General features: G+C 39.8%; 1 protein-coding gene across 1 annotated transcript; it reads left to right on the top strand.

The window, feature by feature from the left end:
• Window positions 1-436: 436 nt before the first annotated feature.
• Window positions 437-9,675, top strand: LOC118050570 (disease resistance protein RUN1). The gene is made up of 3 exons (XM_035060955.2): window positions 437-978; window positions 8,144-9,239; window positions 9,374-9,675. The coding sequence occupies exons 1-3, from the start codon at window positions 506-508 to the stop codon at window positions 9,659-9,661; spliced, it is 1,857 nt and encodes a 618-aa protein (XP_034916846.2). The 5' UTR covers window positions 437-505; the 3' UTR covers window positions 9,662-9,675.
• Window positions 9,676-17,332: the final 7,657 nt, after the last annotated feature.

Raw genomic sequence — 17,332 nt, forward strand, 5'->3', positions numbered from 1 at the left:
TTGATAGATTTTTAGATTCTTACATATTTAAATAAGTATCTTTTTTTGGAGTTAGAATATATATATATATCAAATAAGATTCTTACATTCTTGCAAGTAATGTTGACCAAGTGCTGTTAGATGATCTAGGATTGAAAACGACAATAACAATAATATAAACAATTAAAGCATAAATCTTACTCTTTTAACTTATTTTTTTCAACTCTTTTCTATTTTCCTTTTAATTTCTCTCTTTTCTCTTCTTCTTCTTCTTCTTTCTCATAGTTTTCTCTCAAGAACACAACTTTCTCTTCTTCTTTTTCTCTCTTTCTATTTATATTTATCAATTCATTGTTCAATTACTACAATACTTATTATTTATTTATACTTACTTCTAAGCCTTCAAGGGCTTTGTAGACTCTTACCACTCATTTACTTTCAAAACATTACACTCTGGGCACCCGAAGGCCCAAAGTGTTTTCTATAATTCACCTCCAGCTTCTGGCCATCAGAAAGTTTTGATCCAATGGCTTCTTCCTCTTCCACTAATTGTTGGAAGCATGATGTATTCTTGAATTTCAGAGGCCAAGACACCCGCAACACTTTTACTAGCCATCTACACCAAGCTTTGTGTAACAAAGGAGTTCATGTGTACATTGATGACGAGCTTGAGAGGGGAAAAGAGATTGCTCCTGCACTCCTCCAAGCTATCGAGCAATCAAGGATCTCCATTGTTGTTTTCTCTGAAACCTATGCATGCTCTTCCTATTGTTTGGATGAGCTGGTGAAGATGCTTGAATGCAAGGAATCGAAAGGGCAAGTGGTTTTGCCCGTGTTTTACAACGTGGATCCATCAGATGTAGAAGCGCAGAACGACAGCTTTGGAGAACCTGTGCTTCGTGCAGCTTCATGTGCTGCTGCAAGTACGGACAAGTTGCTGGAGTGGAAGGAAGCTCTAACAAAAGCAGCTAGATTGTCTGGGTGGCATTTGGACAACGGGTAAATACTACTTATTCCTCCACCTACCATTCTACTTTTATTTTAACAGAAGCAGTCGGATACTATTTGGTAACTCTGTAATGTTGGTTGCACAAGTCTCGTGGAGAAATTAATTGTTTAATTTATCTGCTGACCCTTTCTTTCTTTGAAAATATATATTTGTTTCTTTTCCAAACTTACTATTTAGCTATTTTATTTGTCCCTAATTTCACGAGGTTGATCTAGTGATCAAGAAAGTATGTTTCTGTCTTCGACTTTTTATGTTCAAGTTTCAGGGACACTTTCTAGCAGAGTTTATTACATTCTTCTTACGGAAAGATGTTTATGATTATATTTTAAAGTATTTTTTATTTGAAAATATATTAAAATAATATTTTTTTTATTTTTTAAAAATATTTTTAATATTAAGATATCAAAATAATTTAAAAATATTAAATAATTAATTTTAAAAACAATTAAATTACTTTTAAAATGTAAAAATAAACAGGCATATAGATAGAACTATTAACAATAAACTATTAAGGTTAGGCTAAAAGTACGACTTATCAATTTGATCTATTTTGTCTGTAAACTGTTATTTTCTAGATAATAAATTAAGTTCTTTCTTTAGATAAAACTATTAAAAATAACAGTAAAACCTGTTGATGTTATATATTTAGATATTGAAGAGAGTATTTTAATAGACAATCAAACTTTGACCCCAACTGTAATAATTAAATGAATTAATTTCACTAGAAGACAATAAATTAAATTGATAATTCAAACCTTAGGATAAAATATGATTTTAAACCATGAATTAATATATGGTGTAATGCTCATAAACTCTCAAGAAGCAACCCAGAGAAGTTAGAAACAAACAGTTGAGCTACTGATTAATCACGCCAGCATTTAAACTAGTAAAAAATCGATTTTAGTCTTCTTTGATTGTGATAGTAGGCCACAATTACAAAGATGGGTAGCTAAGAACACATAAATATAGAATTCACCAAAATTGAAGGGCCAATTAAGAACCCTAGCCACACTGCTAGTTATTTTCTGAATAAAATTATTCTACCAAAATCCTGATATCCATAATAGTTACCATCTTGGCTTCATCAACCTACGAACCATTAAAAAAAAATAAAAAACCCTAAAGCTAACATTATTAGTAAGGAAAAGGCACTAGCATGCCTTAATGTACCAAAAATAGCCAGCAGGTGCTCCAAATCACCACGACGGTGCATGAACCAAATATAAAGGTGCTAGGTGCATTGAACAATCCAAATGGCATAATCATCCACTCATCCAACTCATCTTGTATCTTAAACGTCATCTTCCACTCTTTTTCTTTTTTGATAAAGTCGTAGAATCAGTCTGCTAAGACAATATGTTATCCAAACATGATATGGGATACATGAACTTCCTAGTGATTTGGTTTAAGCACATGTCCAACGTACGTGCCATCTTTCTTAGACATCAAGAAAGGGTTGGGACTGGCTATACAGGGACACACACGCTCTATAACATACTCTTTCTCCAACAACTCTACCACCTAGCATTGCGCTCGTTAGATTAGGTTTGTATTCTAGTCTATTTTGTACGCAGCCTGCTTTTGAAAATCCTTAATTATAAGTTCTTGAATGTTTTCTTTCAGAGATAATTGTGAAAGAACCATCTCAACTTAATAATTTAAATTTTTAGATGAGATTTCAAAATATAATTTATATTATTTTTTAGCATATTATCTCAAATACAAGTTTTTTGGGCTTGAAACTTGCATAGACCCACATTACCTTGTGCTTGATTTTTTATTAAATAAATAGGAGTTGAGAATTACTGAATGTCTTAGGTTTAGCCTTAGCCAACCTTTCCTATTTATATAGGTAGGGCAGAATACAGTAGTAACCATAGGGATTACAACATTGGATTAATCCTACATTACATTAATATCCTATGTATAGATATACATGATATACATTCTATAATATGCCCCCTCAAGCTGAGGGTGGAGGATCGACCCGAAGCTTGAACCTGAAGGCAGTAAAGGACGCAGCTGAAAGTGGTTTGGTGAAGACATCAACAAGTTGATCCTGAGAGGGGATAAACCGAATTTGAATTTCCTTCTTTGCTACCCGGTCACGGACAAAATGATAGTCTACCTCAACATGCTTAGTACGAGCATGAAAGATAGGATTTGCTGAGAGATAAGTAGCACCAAGATTATCACACCAAATAGTAGGAGCTGAGATGGAGGGAACCTGAAGATCTCTTAACAAATATTGAAGCCAGATGACCTCAGCAGTACCATCTGCTAAGGCTTTATACTCAACCTCAGTGGAAGAGCGAGCAACTGTACGTTGCTTGCCGGATTTCCAGGAAATCGGTGTTTGACCAAAGAAAACAAGATAACCACCCGTAGACTTGCAATCATCAATACTCCCAGCCCAATCAACATCTGTAAAACCATGAAGAGCAAAGGAGGTACCTCGAGTGATATGAAAACCATAAGAAGCCGTTCCTTTGAGATAGCGGAGTATGCGTTTAACAGCAGTCCAATGGAAATCTGTAGGAGCATGCATGTACTGACAGACTCTGTTAACAGCAAAACAGATATCTGGGCGAGTGAATGTAAGATACTGGAGAGCACCCATAATTTGACGAAACCGTGTGGGATCAGAAAATGGATGATCTGGCTGTAGAGCAAGTTTAGAGGGAGAAACTGGAGTGTCAACCGGTTTGCAGGAAGTCATACCAGCCCGAGTGAGGATGTCAAGAATATATTTTTGTTGGCGCAACATCAGACCCATACCTGTAGACTGAACTTCAATACCTAGAAAGTAGTGAACATCACCTAAGTCACGTAGCTTGAATTCAGAGCTTAGTAACTGGACTAGATGATGGAGCATGGCAGAGTTGCTGCCTGTAAGCAGAATATCATCAACATAGACGAGAAGATAGAAGATATTAGTGCCATCAGATAAGATAAACAGGGAAGTGTCAACCTTGGAGGCAAGGAAACCAATAGAGAGTAAAAAATCACTCAGACGAGTGTACCATGCCCTTGGTGCCTGTTTTAAACCATATAGTGACTTGTACAACCTGCACACATGAGATGGAAGAGTAGAATCAACAAAACCTGGAGGTTGTTTCATGTAGACCTCTTCAGTAAGAACACCATTGAGAAAAGCATTATGAATATCAAGCTGATGGATCTTCCAATTGCGGGAAACGGCAATGGAAAAGACTAATCTGACGGTGGCCTGCTTAATAACGGGGCTGAAAGTTTCAGAATAATCAATGCCTTCCTGTTGAGTAAAACCTCTAGCAACTAGACGGGCTTTATAACATTCGATGCTGCCATCAATACGACGTTTGATACGATATACCCATCGGCTGCCCACAACATTCATCGATGGATGAAAGGGCACTAGAGACCAAGTATGATTGGATCGTAAAGCCTTGATCTCATCACACATGGCATCATGCCAAGCCACATACTTATCTGCATCAGAAAAGGCAACAGGTTCAGAGGAGGGAGAGAGCAATACCCGAGAAACAGCTGCAGTAGAGGCAGCAGAGGACACCATATTGGCATGTTTTGGCTGTCGTGATCGAAGGATCATAGGGTGTCGGTTGAGAACTGGCTGTGACGCAGGTGAAGGAGGCATGACAGAGGTGTCATGATGCAACGGATAGGCGGAGAAATCCACCACCAGATTTAGTCCAGGAGAAGAATCCAGTGAAGAAGCTGCAGCAAGGGGAGAGCTGGCAGCAGAGGCAGAGTCGGCAGAAGCCGAATTGGTGGCAGAAAAAAGAGGAGCTGAAGACGAGCCAGAGGATCTCCCACTATGCGCAAGAACTTCGTGCTGGAGAACAGGAAACACTGAGCTGCAACCTGGAGCTGCAACAGTATGGTTAGATAAAGATGCATGGGGTGATCGGCAAGGGAAATATGAGGGTTGTGGTGCTTGAGTCGGCAGTAAGGGTAGGGCAGAGGCAGAGGCGGGTGGGGATGGATTTTGAGCTGTAAACAGTGGTGAGAGGTTGAGATTTGGGAGGATGGTAATAGGGGATGGTGTATGGGTTTGAGAGGGAACCTGTGCAATCTGTTCAGATTTATCAAACGGAAAAACATTTTCATGAAAACGAACATGACGGGAGATATACATGCGATGAGATTCAATATCAAAACATCGATAACCAAGGTGAGAGGGACTGTAGCCAAAAAATATACAAGGAGAAGAACGAAAATCTAATTTGTGATTATTATAGGGACGCAAGAAAGGAAAACATAGACATCCAAAAGTACGTAAAAATTGATAATCAGGAGACCGTTGAAACAAACAATCAAAAGGAGATCGATTATCAAGAACAGAAGTAGGCATACGATTAATGAGATAAACCGAAGTATCAAATGCATAATTCCAAAAACGAAAAGGAGCTTTACATTGACCTAGAAGAGTAAGACCGGTTTCCACAATATGCCTATGACGTCTTTCTACCATTCCATTTTGGTTCGTGAGTATGTGGACATATCAGACGATGATGAATACCAACAGTTTGGAAGAAAGTGGAGAGTTTGCGATATTCACCGCCCCAATCAGTTTGAAACAGATTTTATTTTTAAAGAAAACTGACGTTCGACAAGAGTTTGAAATTGATGAAAGACAGAGTAAACATCAGATTTTGCAACAAGTGGATAATACCATATATATTTTGTGTGCGCATCAACAAATATAACAAAATAATGATAACCATCCGAAGAAAAAAGGGGAGCAGGACCCCACACATCACTAAAAATTAATTCAAGCGGAGCAGAAGTTTTGTGACCAGTGGGTCGTAAAGACAAACGTGACGATTTTCCTAAGGGACAACTTTGGCATTGAAAATTAAGACTTTTGTTGTTACAAATGATCTTATTTTTCGAGACTAAAAATTTAAAAATACGGGAGGTAGGATGACCTAGGCGACGATGCCACAAATCAGCAGAGGCAGAGGTGCAAGGAGACCAATAGGCTTGAGGACTTGACAGGACGGAAGACCTGAACTTGGATAAAGTATAGAGACCATCTTTACTCTGACCTGAGAGAAGGACTTCATTGGTGTTGAGATCCTTGACATAAAACAGAAAAGGGTGAAATTCAAAATAAACATGATTATCGAGACAAAATTTCTGAACAGAAAGCAGAGGTTTCGTGATTGCAGGAACATGTAGAACATTAGATAAAGTGAATGAACGATGTGGGTTATATATTTTTGTATGGCCAATATTAGATATGGAAAGTCCCTTACCATCACCAACATGCAAATTATCATTACCATTGTATGGTTCTGAAGCAGTCAAGGTTGCAAGGTCGGGTGTAACGTGTTGGTTTGCACCGGTGTCCGGAAACCATTCAGCAGCAGAGGCAAAATTATTGAATGCCAAATTGGCACTGTGTTGCGGGCCATGACTGCGTTGCTGAAGTTGGGAACACTGAGGAGCAGTGTGTCCATAATTGTTGCATAGCTGGCAGCGGGGATTTGAGCCTCGGCGCTGCCAATTTCCTTGCCAACTGCTGTGCCTATTTTCGGTGCCATATGGAGGATCAGAATTATAATTAGTTGGAGGGTTTCGAAAATCAGACCTGTAGGAATTATTTCGGTTGCCTCGGTGAGAAGGAGAACGCCAGCTGCCACGCCCCCTATGTCTTCCAAACTGAGCAGAATTGTAGCGTTGAGACAGTAGTGCTGAAGGTGGCGTGGGCAGCAATGGTTGGTTGGCGTTGGCAGCAGATCCCATAGACAAATGAGAGGTTTTATGAATAAATTCATGAGTTAGCAGATGACTAAGCAAATCTGCATATGGTAGAGGATCCGCCCTTGTAATAAGACTTGTTACTAAGTCCTTAAATTCTCCGCGAAGGCCACGAAATATATAGAGATTAAAATCGGTTAGCGAGATAGGCCGGCCAGCAGCTGCTAGCTCATCAAATAAAGTCTTAGCTTTTTGCAAAAATTGAGTTACCGAATCATCACCTTGTCGAAGTTCTTGAAGGGAACCATGTAATTGCATAATACGAGAATTGGATGTAGAGGCTAGCGCTTGCTCAAGTGTGAGCCAAACAGAACATGAGGTTGGACAATCAACAACAAGATGAAGAACTTCCATGGACAGCGAAGAGAGCAAGGCACTTAGAATTAATTGATCCTGTTGTTTCCAACGAAGAAAGGATTGAGATACCTGAAGAGTAGCACCATCGGCAGCAGGAATATGTGGAGAGGGGCAGGAGTTTGAGCCATCAACAAAGCCGAAAACTCCTTGGCCTAAGAGGTATGGTTTCATCTGCATTCGCCAATACAAGTAATTGGTATTCGTTAATTTCATAGAGATGACCTGATGGGTGTGTGAGAGGGACACAATTGCCACGGCAGAGGCTGCTGTAATTTCAGCAGACGAAGATGGCAGCAGAGGAGCATTGTCTGGATTGAGCAGAGGAGCATTGTCCGGATTGAGAAGAGCATGGCCAATATTAGTGTGCTGTGGCCACTGCATAATTGAGGCTGAAGAAGAGAGCTGTCCTGCGGCTGAAGAAGAAAATTGTAGCGAAGGAGGTGGGACAGCAGGGGCTGCTGCAGAGGAGGAAAGGGCTGCCGGCTGAGAAGAATCCATTGCTGTAGAGAAGGAGAAGGCTGCCGGCTAAGTGTTTTAATTTATTTTGGCTCTGATACCAAGTTGAGAATTACTGAATGTCTTAGGTTTAGCCTTAGCCAACCTTTCCTATTTATATAGGTAGGGCAGAATACAGTAGTAACCATAGGGATTACAACATTGGATTAATCCTACATTACATTAATATCCTATGTATAGATATACATGATATACATTCTATAATAATAGGGATGGTGATATTCGAACTTGTGACTGTTTGGTCATCAAGGCTAATACCATATCAAAAAACCATCTCAACATAATAACTTAAATTTTTAGATAAAATCACGAGATATAATTTATATTATTTTTTAACAACAATAACACCTCTTCAAGAAAATGTTTCCTTCCTTACTATCCATGTACTCCTCTGCAACCTCCTCCGGTAATAGTTATTCAACAAATCCTCCTGTTTAAGTTTGATCAAGTATTGAATCTCTTTCCGGTTAGCTTTGGCCATGCTCATTACATGACTCTCACAATTTAAATATCCAGGAATGAGGCTAAAACTATCCAGAGCATTGTTGAAAAGGTCTTGGCTATATTGAACCGCGCATTCTTACATGTTGCCGATCACCCTGTTGGACTAGATTCCCATATCCAAGATTTGAATTGTCAGTTGCGCCTTGCATCAAACGATGTTTGCATGGTAGGGATTTTGGGAATCGGTGGAATAGGCAAGACAACTGTTGCCAAAGCTATTTACAACGAAATTGCTAATCAGTTTGAAGGTAGCAGCTTTCTTGCAAACGTTAGAGAAATGGCAAAGCAAAACAAGGTTGTTGAACTACAACAAACACTTCTTTCACAGATACTTGGAGATAAAAATTGGTCAGTTGGAAATATAGATTTTGGAATCAGTGTGATAAAGGACAGGTTGTGTAGTAAAAAGGTTCTTCTTGTTGTTGATGATGTGGATAATGTGGACCAGTTAAAAAGACTAGCTGGAGAGCCAGATTGGTTTGGTGCAGGAAGTAGGATCATTATTACGAGTAGAGATGAACATGTGCTTGTTTCCCATGGAGTGAAATTTGTGCATAGAGTGCAGGAACTATGTCGAGGTGATGCTTTTCAACTTTTCAGCTGGCATGCATTCAGAAATTCCCAACCCAAGGAGGAGTTCATGATGCATTCAAGCGAGGCAGTAACTTATGCCCAAGGCTTGCCATTAGCTCTTGTTGTGTTGGGTTCTTTTCTGTATGGTAGGAGTGTACATGAGTGGGAAAGTGAATTAGATAAATTGAAGCAAATTCCTGATGAAAAGATATATGAAATACTCAAAATAAGTTATGATGGCTTGGAGGATGGCCCTCAAAAGGCCATTTTCCTTGATATTGCGTGTTTCTTCAGAGGAATGGACAAAGACTATGTGATGAAAGTGTTCGATGCATGCGATTTCAAGCCAATTATAGGAGTCCAAGTTCTTATTGAGAAGTCTTTGATAAGTATAGAGAATAATAAGCTGCAGATGCATGATTTAGTACAAGCAATGGGCAGAAAAATTGTTCAGCAAGGATCTCCCAATATACCAGGCAGGCGCAGCAGATTGTGGTTTCATGAGGATATTGTTCATGTATTGACCGAAAATATGGTGAGTGTCGCGTATACTTGCGAGCATCTTATGAACTGTACTTTGATGGCAACCCATTTTTCCTCTCCTTGGTAAAAATATGAATGCTTTGACTGATTTCTGATATATTGTATGCGTATCCTTTTAATTTTCAGGGAACTGATGAGATTGAAGCAATAATGCTGGACTTCCATGAACCAGAAGAGATGCACTTGAGTGCTAAAGCATTTAAGAAGATGAAAAGACTTAGAATACTTATAATCCGCAATGCTTTGTTAACTGTGGCTCCTGTATATCTCTCAAATGAGTTGAGATGGCTTGAATGGCCTGGGTGTCCATTATTGTCACTGCCATCTACTTTTCATGCAAGAAAACTTGTTGTTCTCAACATGCAGCGTAGCTTCATCAGCCACTTCGAGGGATTCAAGGTTTTAAACTATTAGAGGTTTCTTTCTACAAATTATATCATCAACTTATCAGAAACTAATACCTTTTCTGTTTCACAGAATTACAGTTGCTTGAAGTTTATGAATTTCAGTGGTTGCGAGTCCCTAAAAGAAACACCCGACTTCTCAACCATCAGGAATCTTGAAGGGTGCGCAAATTTGGTTGAGGTTCATCAGTCTGTTGGATATCTTGATAAACTTGAATTCTTGAATGTTGAATTCTGCTCTAATCTCAGAAGTCTTCCCCGAAGAATCAAATTGAAATCTCTTAACACCCTTCTTCTTTCAGGCTGTCAAAAGCTTGAGGCGTTTCCTGACGTTGTTGAAAAGATGCAATGTTTGGAGAAACTTCGTTTGAGTAGAACTGCAATTGAAGTGCTTCCTTCATCCATCAAAAATATATCTGGGCTTAAAGTCCTGACCCTGACATTTTGCAAGAACCTTGCCGATATTCCTAATAGCATTTATAAACTTACACATCTTGAGTGTCTGCTTCTTGAAGGTTGCTCAAAACTTGACAAGTTTCCAGTGAATGGGGAGAATGAGGTACCATCAAATTTCCTTACATCTTCAAATTGTTATGAAAATTCCTCAGGATTAGACTTCCTTCCGGCTCAAGCGAATTCTCTTGAAGGCTCTTCCTCATTGGGATTTCCTTCGTTAAGATTGCTAGATCTACGTAACTGCTGTCTAAGAAATGTCAATTTCTTGAAGATGCATGATTGCTTTCCAAAGTTGAAGGAATTAGATTTGTCAGGAAACAGTTTTGCTATCTTTCCAGAAACACTCTCGCTATTTACTCACTTGAAGAGCCTCAGATTACATAAATGCAAGAAGCTTCAAGAAATTCCAGAGCTTCCACGGAATATTAAGAGACTAGAAGCAAGAGATTGTGAATTGTTGGAAAGATATTCACCATTAGAGAAGGAAGGTGAATGGCCAGCCAAACTTCGCGTTGTTGACTTCTCAAACTGCCACAAACTAGCTAAAAACCAGGGAAAGAATTTGAAGGATGCATTCTTTAGTAAGGTTGGCTTGCCTGCAAACTCAAAATGCTGATATCTTATGTCCTCTTTCATCTGTTTCTGCTAAAATGTGTTTGTGACTATGTATGCTTGCTATTTGAATTTGTTGATAAATGGTCAAGTTCAAACAAATTAACCTTTCCTGATTTCATTGTTGCATTCACCTTATATCATGAACAGCATTAACCACTAATATGTTAACTTTTTTTTTGTAACAGGCATTTCATAAGCAATTTCAAGTTGAAATGTTCCTTCCTGGAAGTAAAATTCCAGAATGGTTCACGGTTACCAGTGAACAGGGCTCCTTGACTCACCTTGTACCTTCCTCTGTTTTCGAGAATATCCAAGGACTGGTTATCTGCTCCATTTTATGTTTAGAGGATGGAGTGACAGCAAATATATCGTGTGAAATGTTTGTTGATGGGAAAAGCATGATTTTGTGCTCAAGACATTTCTTTCCATTGGAGACGGATCATATGTGGTTATACTACCAGCCATATTGCTATATTAGAGCCTTGGGTAAAGCAATAAATGATTTAGTTCGCTTTGAGATTTCATTTGAAGTCCTCGGAGCACCAAGGGGTTCGGCGTTGAAAATGTGTGGGGTCTATTTTATATACAAGCAAGATAAGACAGTGAGTGATCCATGTTCCACTCAATCCACAAGTTATCACACAGAGCACTCTGTTTCATTTGATCTCATGACAAGTCACTACGTAGTTGACCCCGGCTTGGCTTTGAGTCCTAGTATGAACAGGAAGCGGCCAGCATCATCAGATCTAACTGAAGGATGCTACAATGTTGACTTGGAACTCAGTTTGAATCCAAAGATGAGCAGAAGAAAAACTGCTGATGATCAGCGTGGGGAGCAGTTTTCTTTTTCTCTGCAGTCAGCGGATCAGAAGCCGGGTAACCCTTTGACAGCATCCAAATCTGCGGTGCATCTACTGGATCATTGGCTTTCTTTATCTTTGCAGCCAATGGATGTGAGTAATTGGGATCCATGGTCCACTCAATCCACAAGTTATTACACAGAGCACTCTGTTTCATTTGATCTCATAACAAGTCACTACGTAGTTGACCCCGGCTTGGCTTTGAGTCCTAGTATGAACAGGAAGCGGCCAGCATCATCAGATCTAACTGAAAGATTCTTGGAACTCAGTTTGAATCCAAAGGTGAGCAGAAGAAAAATTGCTGAAGATCAGCGTAGGCAGCAGCGTAGGCAGCAGCGTAGGCAGCAGCGTAGGGAGCAGCGTAGGAAGCAGCGTAGGGAGCGGTTTGATCAGCGTAGGGAGCAGCGTAGGGAGCAGCGTAGGGAGCAGTTTGATCAGCTTATGAAGCAGTTTTCTTTGTCTCTGCAGCCAACTGATCAGAAGCCGGTTAGAAGAAAAATTGCTGATGATCAGCGTAGGAAGCAGCGTAGGAAGCAGTTTGATCAGCGTAGGAAGCAGCGTAGGAAGCAGTTTTCTTTGTCTCTGCAGTCAGCGGATCAGAAGCATCAACTGGAGCATTGGCTTTCTTTATCTTTGCAGCCAATGGATGTGAGTAATTGGGATCCAATGTGCATCAAGAAATTAGAGGAAAAGGTTCAACTTCAACCAAAGTGTAAGGAAAAAATGAATTTCTTTAATGAGCTTGGCAGGATTCTGTTACCAGCTGAAGAGGGAGAAGAATCAGGGACCAAGTTGAAAATGTCCATTTCAAGAAAACGGCGCCGTTTCTGAATCCACTATTCTCTGCCTTCTTCCTCGTCCAAGAGAGACCGGTTCAGCAGGAAATCTGCAACTGCAGATCGTGGGACACGATGCAGTCCAAGTCCCTAGTTTTTATGGCTCCCTCCGAAGATCATTACCACGTTCTCTGGCTTTATAAAAGCTAGAAAAAGAGAGCAAAACGGGGGGATGAAACAGGGGACCAAGAACCGAAACAAAAAAACACAGGGGACAGAAAAAAATAGAGACTAACAGGGAGGAACGAAAGAGAGGGGGATTGGACTGAAAAGGGGGGGGACTGAAACAACTAGCTGGAGAGCGAGAATGGTTTGGCTCGGGAAGCAAAATTATAATAACAACTAGAGATGAACGTTTGCTAGTTGTTCACGGGGTGGAACGCTTACTTAGGGTGAAGGAATTATGTTGTGATGATGCTCTTATGCTTTTCTGTTGGCATGCCTTCAGAAATTCAACTTGTAAGCTATGATGTGAAGTAGCCATGACCAACTTGCTGACTTCCTCACTAAACCTCTTCCTCTTCCTCGTATCAAGTTTCAAGCTATGGTTAACAAGATAGGCTTACTCATCAGCCCGCCTATCTTGAGAGAGCATGTTAAAGATTATCCACAACACACATGATAATCATCCGCTGCAGATAAATGAACCCACGCATGTTGTATACCTATCATCTGAAGACTCTCTGTCAACATAACAACCTTCTAGTTATTGTATTTACATTACATACAACTTGTAAGCTACCCTAATAAAAAGGAATTCACATCAATAAAGAAAGTATGTTCAGCAATTTTCTATATCTATCATGAAATTATTAACCAACCAAAAAGATTTTAATTATGAGCATTATAGGAATACAACATAATGCAAATATTTTTCTCTTCACAAGTTTTAGAAGCTATTCTTTTAGAGGTTTAGCTGGTGTTCCACTAGGTTAGAAGACGAGGATTCTTGAACATTACTATGGCCGGAACGTCGGATTTGAACATGCTTTTGAATGAGTGATTATCCCACACCTCGAGCCACAATGGTGTGTTAATTTATGCTTTAACTGTCGGAATCAGACAGTAAACTGTCCATTATATTGCAGTTGTAGGCTTTTGATTAATATATTTTCCATAGGCCTGTCGCTCAAAGTTTTCCCTCAGAAGGAGCATGCTATGCAACTAGCGAAGAAAAGGAAAACGGTGATAAAGTTGCATTAAGAAATCAAGTTCTTGACTGAATCTCTAACAGCTGCCGGCGTTGAAATTTTGTAATCCAATATGGCTTCTTCCTCTAACAGCACAAATTGTTGGAAGTACAGTGTCTTCTTGAGTTTCAGGGGCCAAGAGACCCGCAATACTTTTACTGCCCACCTATATCATGCTCTGTGCAACAAAGGAATTAATGCTTTCATTGATGACAAGCTTGAGAGGGGAGAATGACAGAATGGAGGAAAAAATGGAGAGAAATCTGTTCTGTTTTTTTCAATTCTTTATTTACATGAATGAGAGGATATATATAGCAGATTGTTACCATAACGTAAATAACGTAAACTCTCAATTATGGCTATACATTTATGGGCTTAATTAGCTAATAAATCCATAACGTAAATAACGTAAGCTTCCAATTAATGACTACACTGCTGATCTTCCTCTTTTAATCTCATAGAGGACAACTCATGCCAACACTCCCCCTCACGTTGGTGCATATATATCTCGGATGCCCAACTTGCCAAGTGAGTTGTAGAAGCTTCTGCTACATACAGCTTTTGTAAGTATGTCTGTCAACTGGTCTTCGGATTTAACAAATGGAAATCGAATTATCTTGGCCTCAAGATTGAGTTTGATGAAGTGTCGGTCTACTTCCACATGTTTGGTCCGATCATGCTGGACTGGATTGTGAGAGATATCAATTGCAGCTTTGTTGTCACAAAATAGATGCATTTCTCCTTTAGGAGTGAGGCCAATTTCAGTTAATAGTCTTCGAAGCCAGAGAAGTTCACAAAGGCCTTTAGCCATCCCACGAAACTCAGCTTCAACACTTGATAATGCTACCACCTTTTGCTTCTTACTTCTCCAAGTAACTAGGTTTCCTCCAACCAACGTGAAATAACCTGAAGTCGATTTTCTATCAGACATATTTCCTGCCCAGTCAGCATCTGTGTAACCTTCCACTCGTAAGTGATTGTTTCTTGTAAACATGAGTCCTTTTCCAGGAGAGAACTTTAGGTATCTGAGAAACCGAATCACTGCATTCATATGATCTTCACTCGGACAGTGCATGAATTGGCTTACCACACTTACTGCATAAGCGATGTTCGGCTGTGTATGAGAGAGATAAATAAGTTTTCCTACTATTCTCTGATACCTTCCTTTATCTGTTGGCACTTGGTCTGGGTATTCTCCTAGTCTGTGATTTTGAATTATCGGTGTATCTGCAGGCTTACAATCCAATAATCCTACCTCTGATAATAAATCTAGGATATATTTTCGTTGGGAAAGGAATATGCCGTGCTTTGACCTAGCAACTTCAATTCCCAGAAAATATTTGAGTCCTCCTAGATTTTTCATCTCAAATTCTGTGGCCAATTGTTCTTGAAGTCTTGCTATTTCCTCTAAGTCATCTCCTGTAATGATCATATCATCTACATAAATTATCAAAGCTGTTACCTTACCCCGGTAATGTTTTAAGAATAAAGTATGATCCGAGTTGCTTTGTTGGAAGCCATATTTCCTCATTGCTGAGTTGAAGCACCCAAACCATGCTCTAGGAGACTGCTTCAGGCCGTATAAAGTTCTTTGTAGTTTCCACACGATCTTAGCCTCAGAGTTTTCCATATATCCTGGAGGGACATCCATGTAAATTTCTTCTTCAAGATCTCCATGTAAAAACACGTTTTTAACATCAAACTGGTGTAATGGCCAATCAAGATTTGCTGCGAGAGATAGTAGAACTCTAACAGTACTCAACTTTGCCACGGGTGATAATGTTTCTTGATAATCTATGCCATAGGTTTGCGTATAGCCCTTTGCCACTAGCCTTGCTTTGTACCTTTCAACTGATCCATCGGCTTTGTACTTGATGGAGAATACCCATTTGCATCCCACTGTTTTTTGACCTTCTGGTAGGGAAACAAGAGTCCATGTTTTATTTTTTAGTAAAGCTTCCATTTCCTCCTTCATAGCTTGGATCCACCTGGAGTCATCCAAAGCTTCATCAACACTCGTGGGAATATGATGTGAGGAGAGTTCATTCACAAAGTTCTTGAGAGGTTCAGACAGTTTCTTTGTCGAAACATAATTGGCAATTGGATATCTTGATCTTTGATCCTCTAGTTCTGGGGAATATTTGTTTGGTGGTTTTCCTCGATTTTGCCTGAAAGGTAACTCATAACCAACACAGGTATCCATATCATCAGGAATGTGAGGTGGGATAGGAGAGCTTACCTCAATGATATTCTCAGGAGATGGGTCACAGGGTACTGAAGAGTGAGGGGGTACTATTACTGCTTCTGGAGATCTTACTTCAACTTCCGGAGATGTCAACTCTGGATTAGATTCCTGATTGATGATAGGCTGAGTCGTATTCAGTGTTGTATCAGTGTCTTTGAACCAGTCAAATGTCAACCAATTCATTTCTTCTACTTATGTCTCCCCCTGAAGAGAAGAATTGGATGCAGCAGGAGAGTAGAAAGTGTCAGATTCAAGGAACGAGACATCCATAGTCACATATAAGTGCCTAGTAACTGGGTCGTAGCATCGGTACCCCTTTTGGTGTGTAGCATATCCCAAAAAAAAGGCAACGAATGGCACAAGGATCAAGTTTCGTGCGTTGATTATTGTGGAGGTGAACATACGCAACGCACCCAAAGATCCGTGGCGGAAGCATCAATATTGTGGGTAATGACACATGGGTTGACAAGGCCTGTAGCGGAGTTTTAAACCCAAGAACTTTTGAAGGCATGCGATTAATGAGATGGACAGCCGTGGTAATAGCATCACCCCAGTAGTGGTTAGGTACATGAGCTCCAAGTAATAGAGCTCGAGCAGTTTCAAGAATGTGGCGATTCTTGCGTTTTGCAACACCATTTTGTTACGGAGTCTGGGGGCTTGAGGTCTCATGAATTAGCCCATAATGGTGGAAATAATTACGAAACTGTTGATTCACATACTCACCACCATTATCTGATTGAAGAGTTTGGAGCTTAGCTGCGAACTGAGTCTGAATCATTGTATGAAATGATTTAAATACATGAAAAACCTCATTTTTATGTTTCAACAGATAAATCCAAGTCATCCGAGTACAGTCATCAACAAATATCACAAACCAGCGAAAACCAGACAGAGTAGATTTTGGGGAAGGACCCCATACGTCAGAGTGAATCAAGGCAAAATGGATATCACTCTTATTCATACTCAATGGATAAGTAACTCGATGACTTTTAGCTAAAATGCATGTCTCACATTTAATATCCAAATTCGACAAACCCGGAAATAAATCAGGAAACACATGTTGCAGATACCCAAACGATGGGTGGCCTAACCGATGATGCCAGAGCAAAATTTGTTCAGTTTTGAGGTCGCTTGAATGATGCATGTGATGTGCTCGTCCAATACTGATATCTTCCATATAATAATTTGTTCAGTTTGGAGCTTATGCCACCAATCGGGATACCCATGAAGTTTGAAACAGGTCTCTTGAGTATGTTTTGTCCCCCCACAGTGAGAGCATTTAGTGCCATCAGAGTGGCGCAGCGGAAGCGTGGTGGGCCCATAACCCACAGGTCCCTGGATCGGAACCAGGCTCTGATACCATGACAGAATGGAGGAAAAAATGGAGAGAAATCTGTTCTGTTTTTTTTCAATTCTTTATTTACATGAATGAGAGGATATATATAGCAGATTGTTACCATAACGTAAATAACGTAAACT

Source organism: Populus alba, chromosome 19 (genome assembly GCF_005239225.2).
Source record: "Populus alba chromosome 19, ASM523922v2, whole genome shotgun sequence".
In the NCBI taxonomy this organism is placed as follows: domain Eukaryota; kingdom Viridiplantae; phylum Streptophyta; class Magnoliopsida; order Malpighiales; family Salicaceae; genus Populus; species Populus alba.

Coding starts and splice junctions, on each gene's coding strand:
- LOC118050570 (XM_035060955.2), top strand. CDS start 506: ATGGCTTCTTCCTCTTCCACTAATTGTTGGAAGCATGATGTATTCTTG. Junction 979..8,143: donor GGGTGGCATTTGGACAACGG/GTAAATACTACT, acceptor TTAAATATCCAG/GAATGAGGCTAAAACTATCC. Junction 9,240..9,373: donor ATGTATTGACCGAAAATATG/GTGAGTGTCGCG, acceptor TTTAATTTTCAG/GGAACTGATGAGATTGAAGC.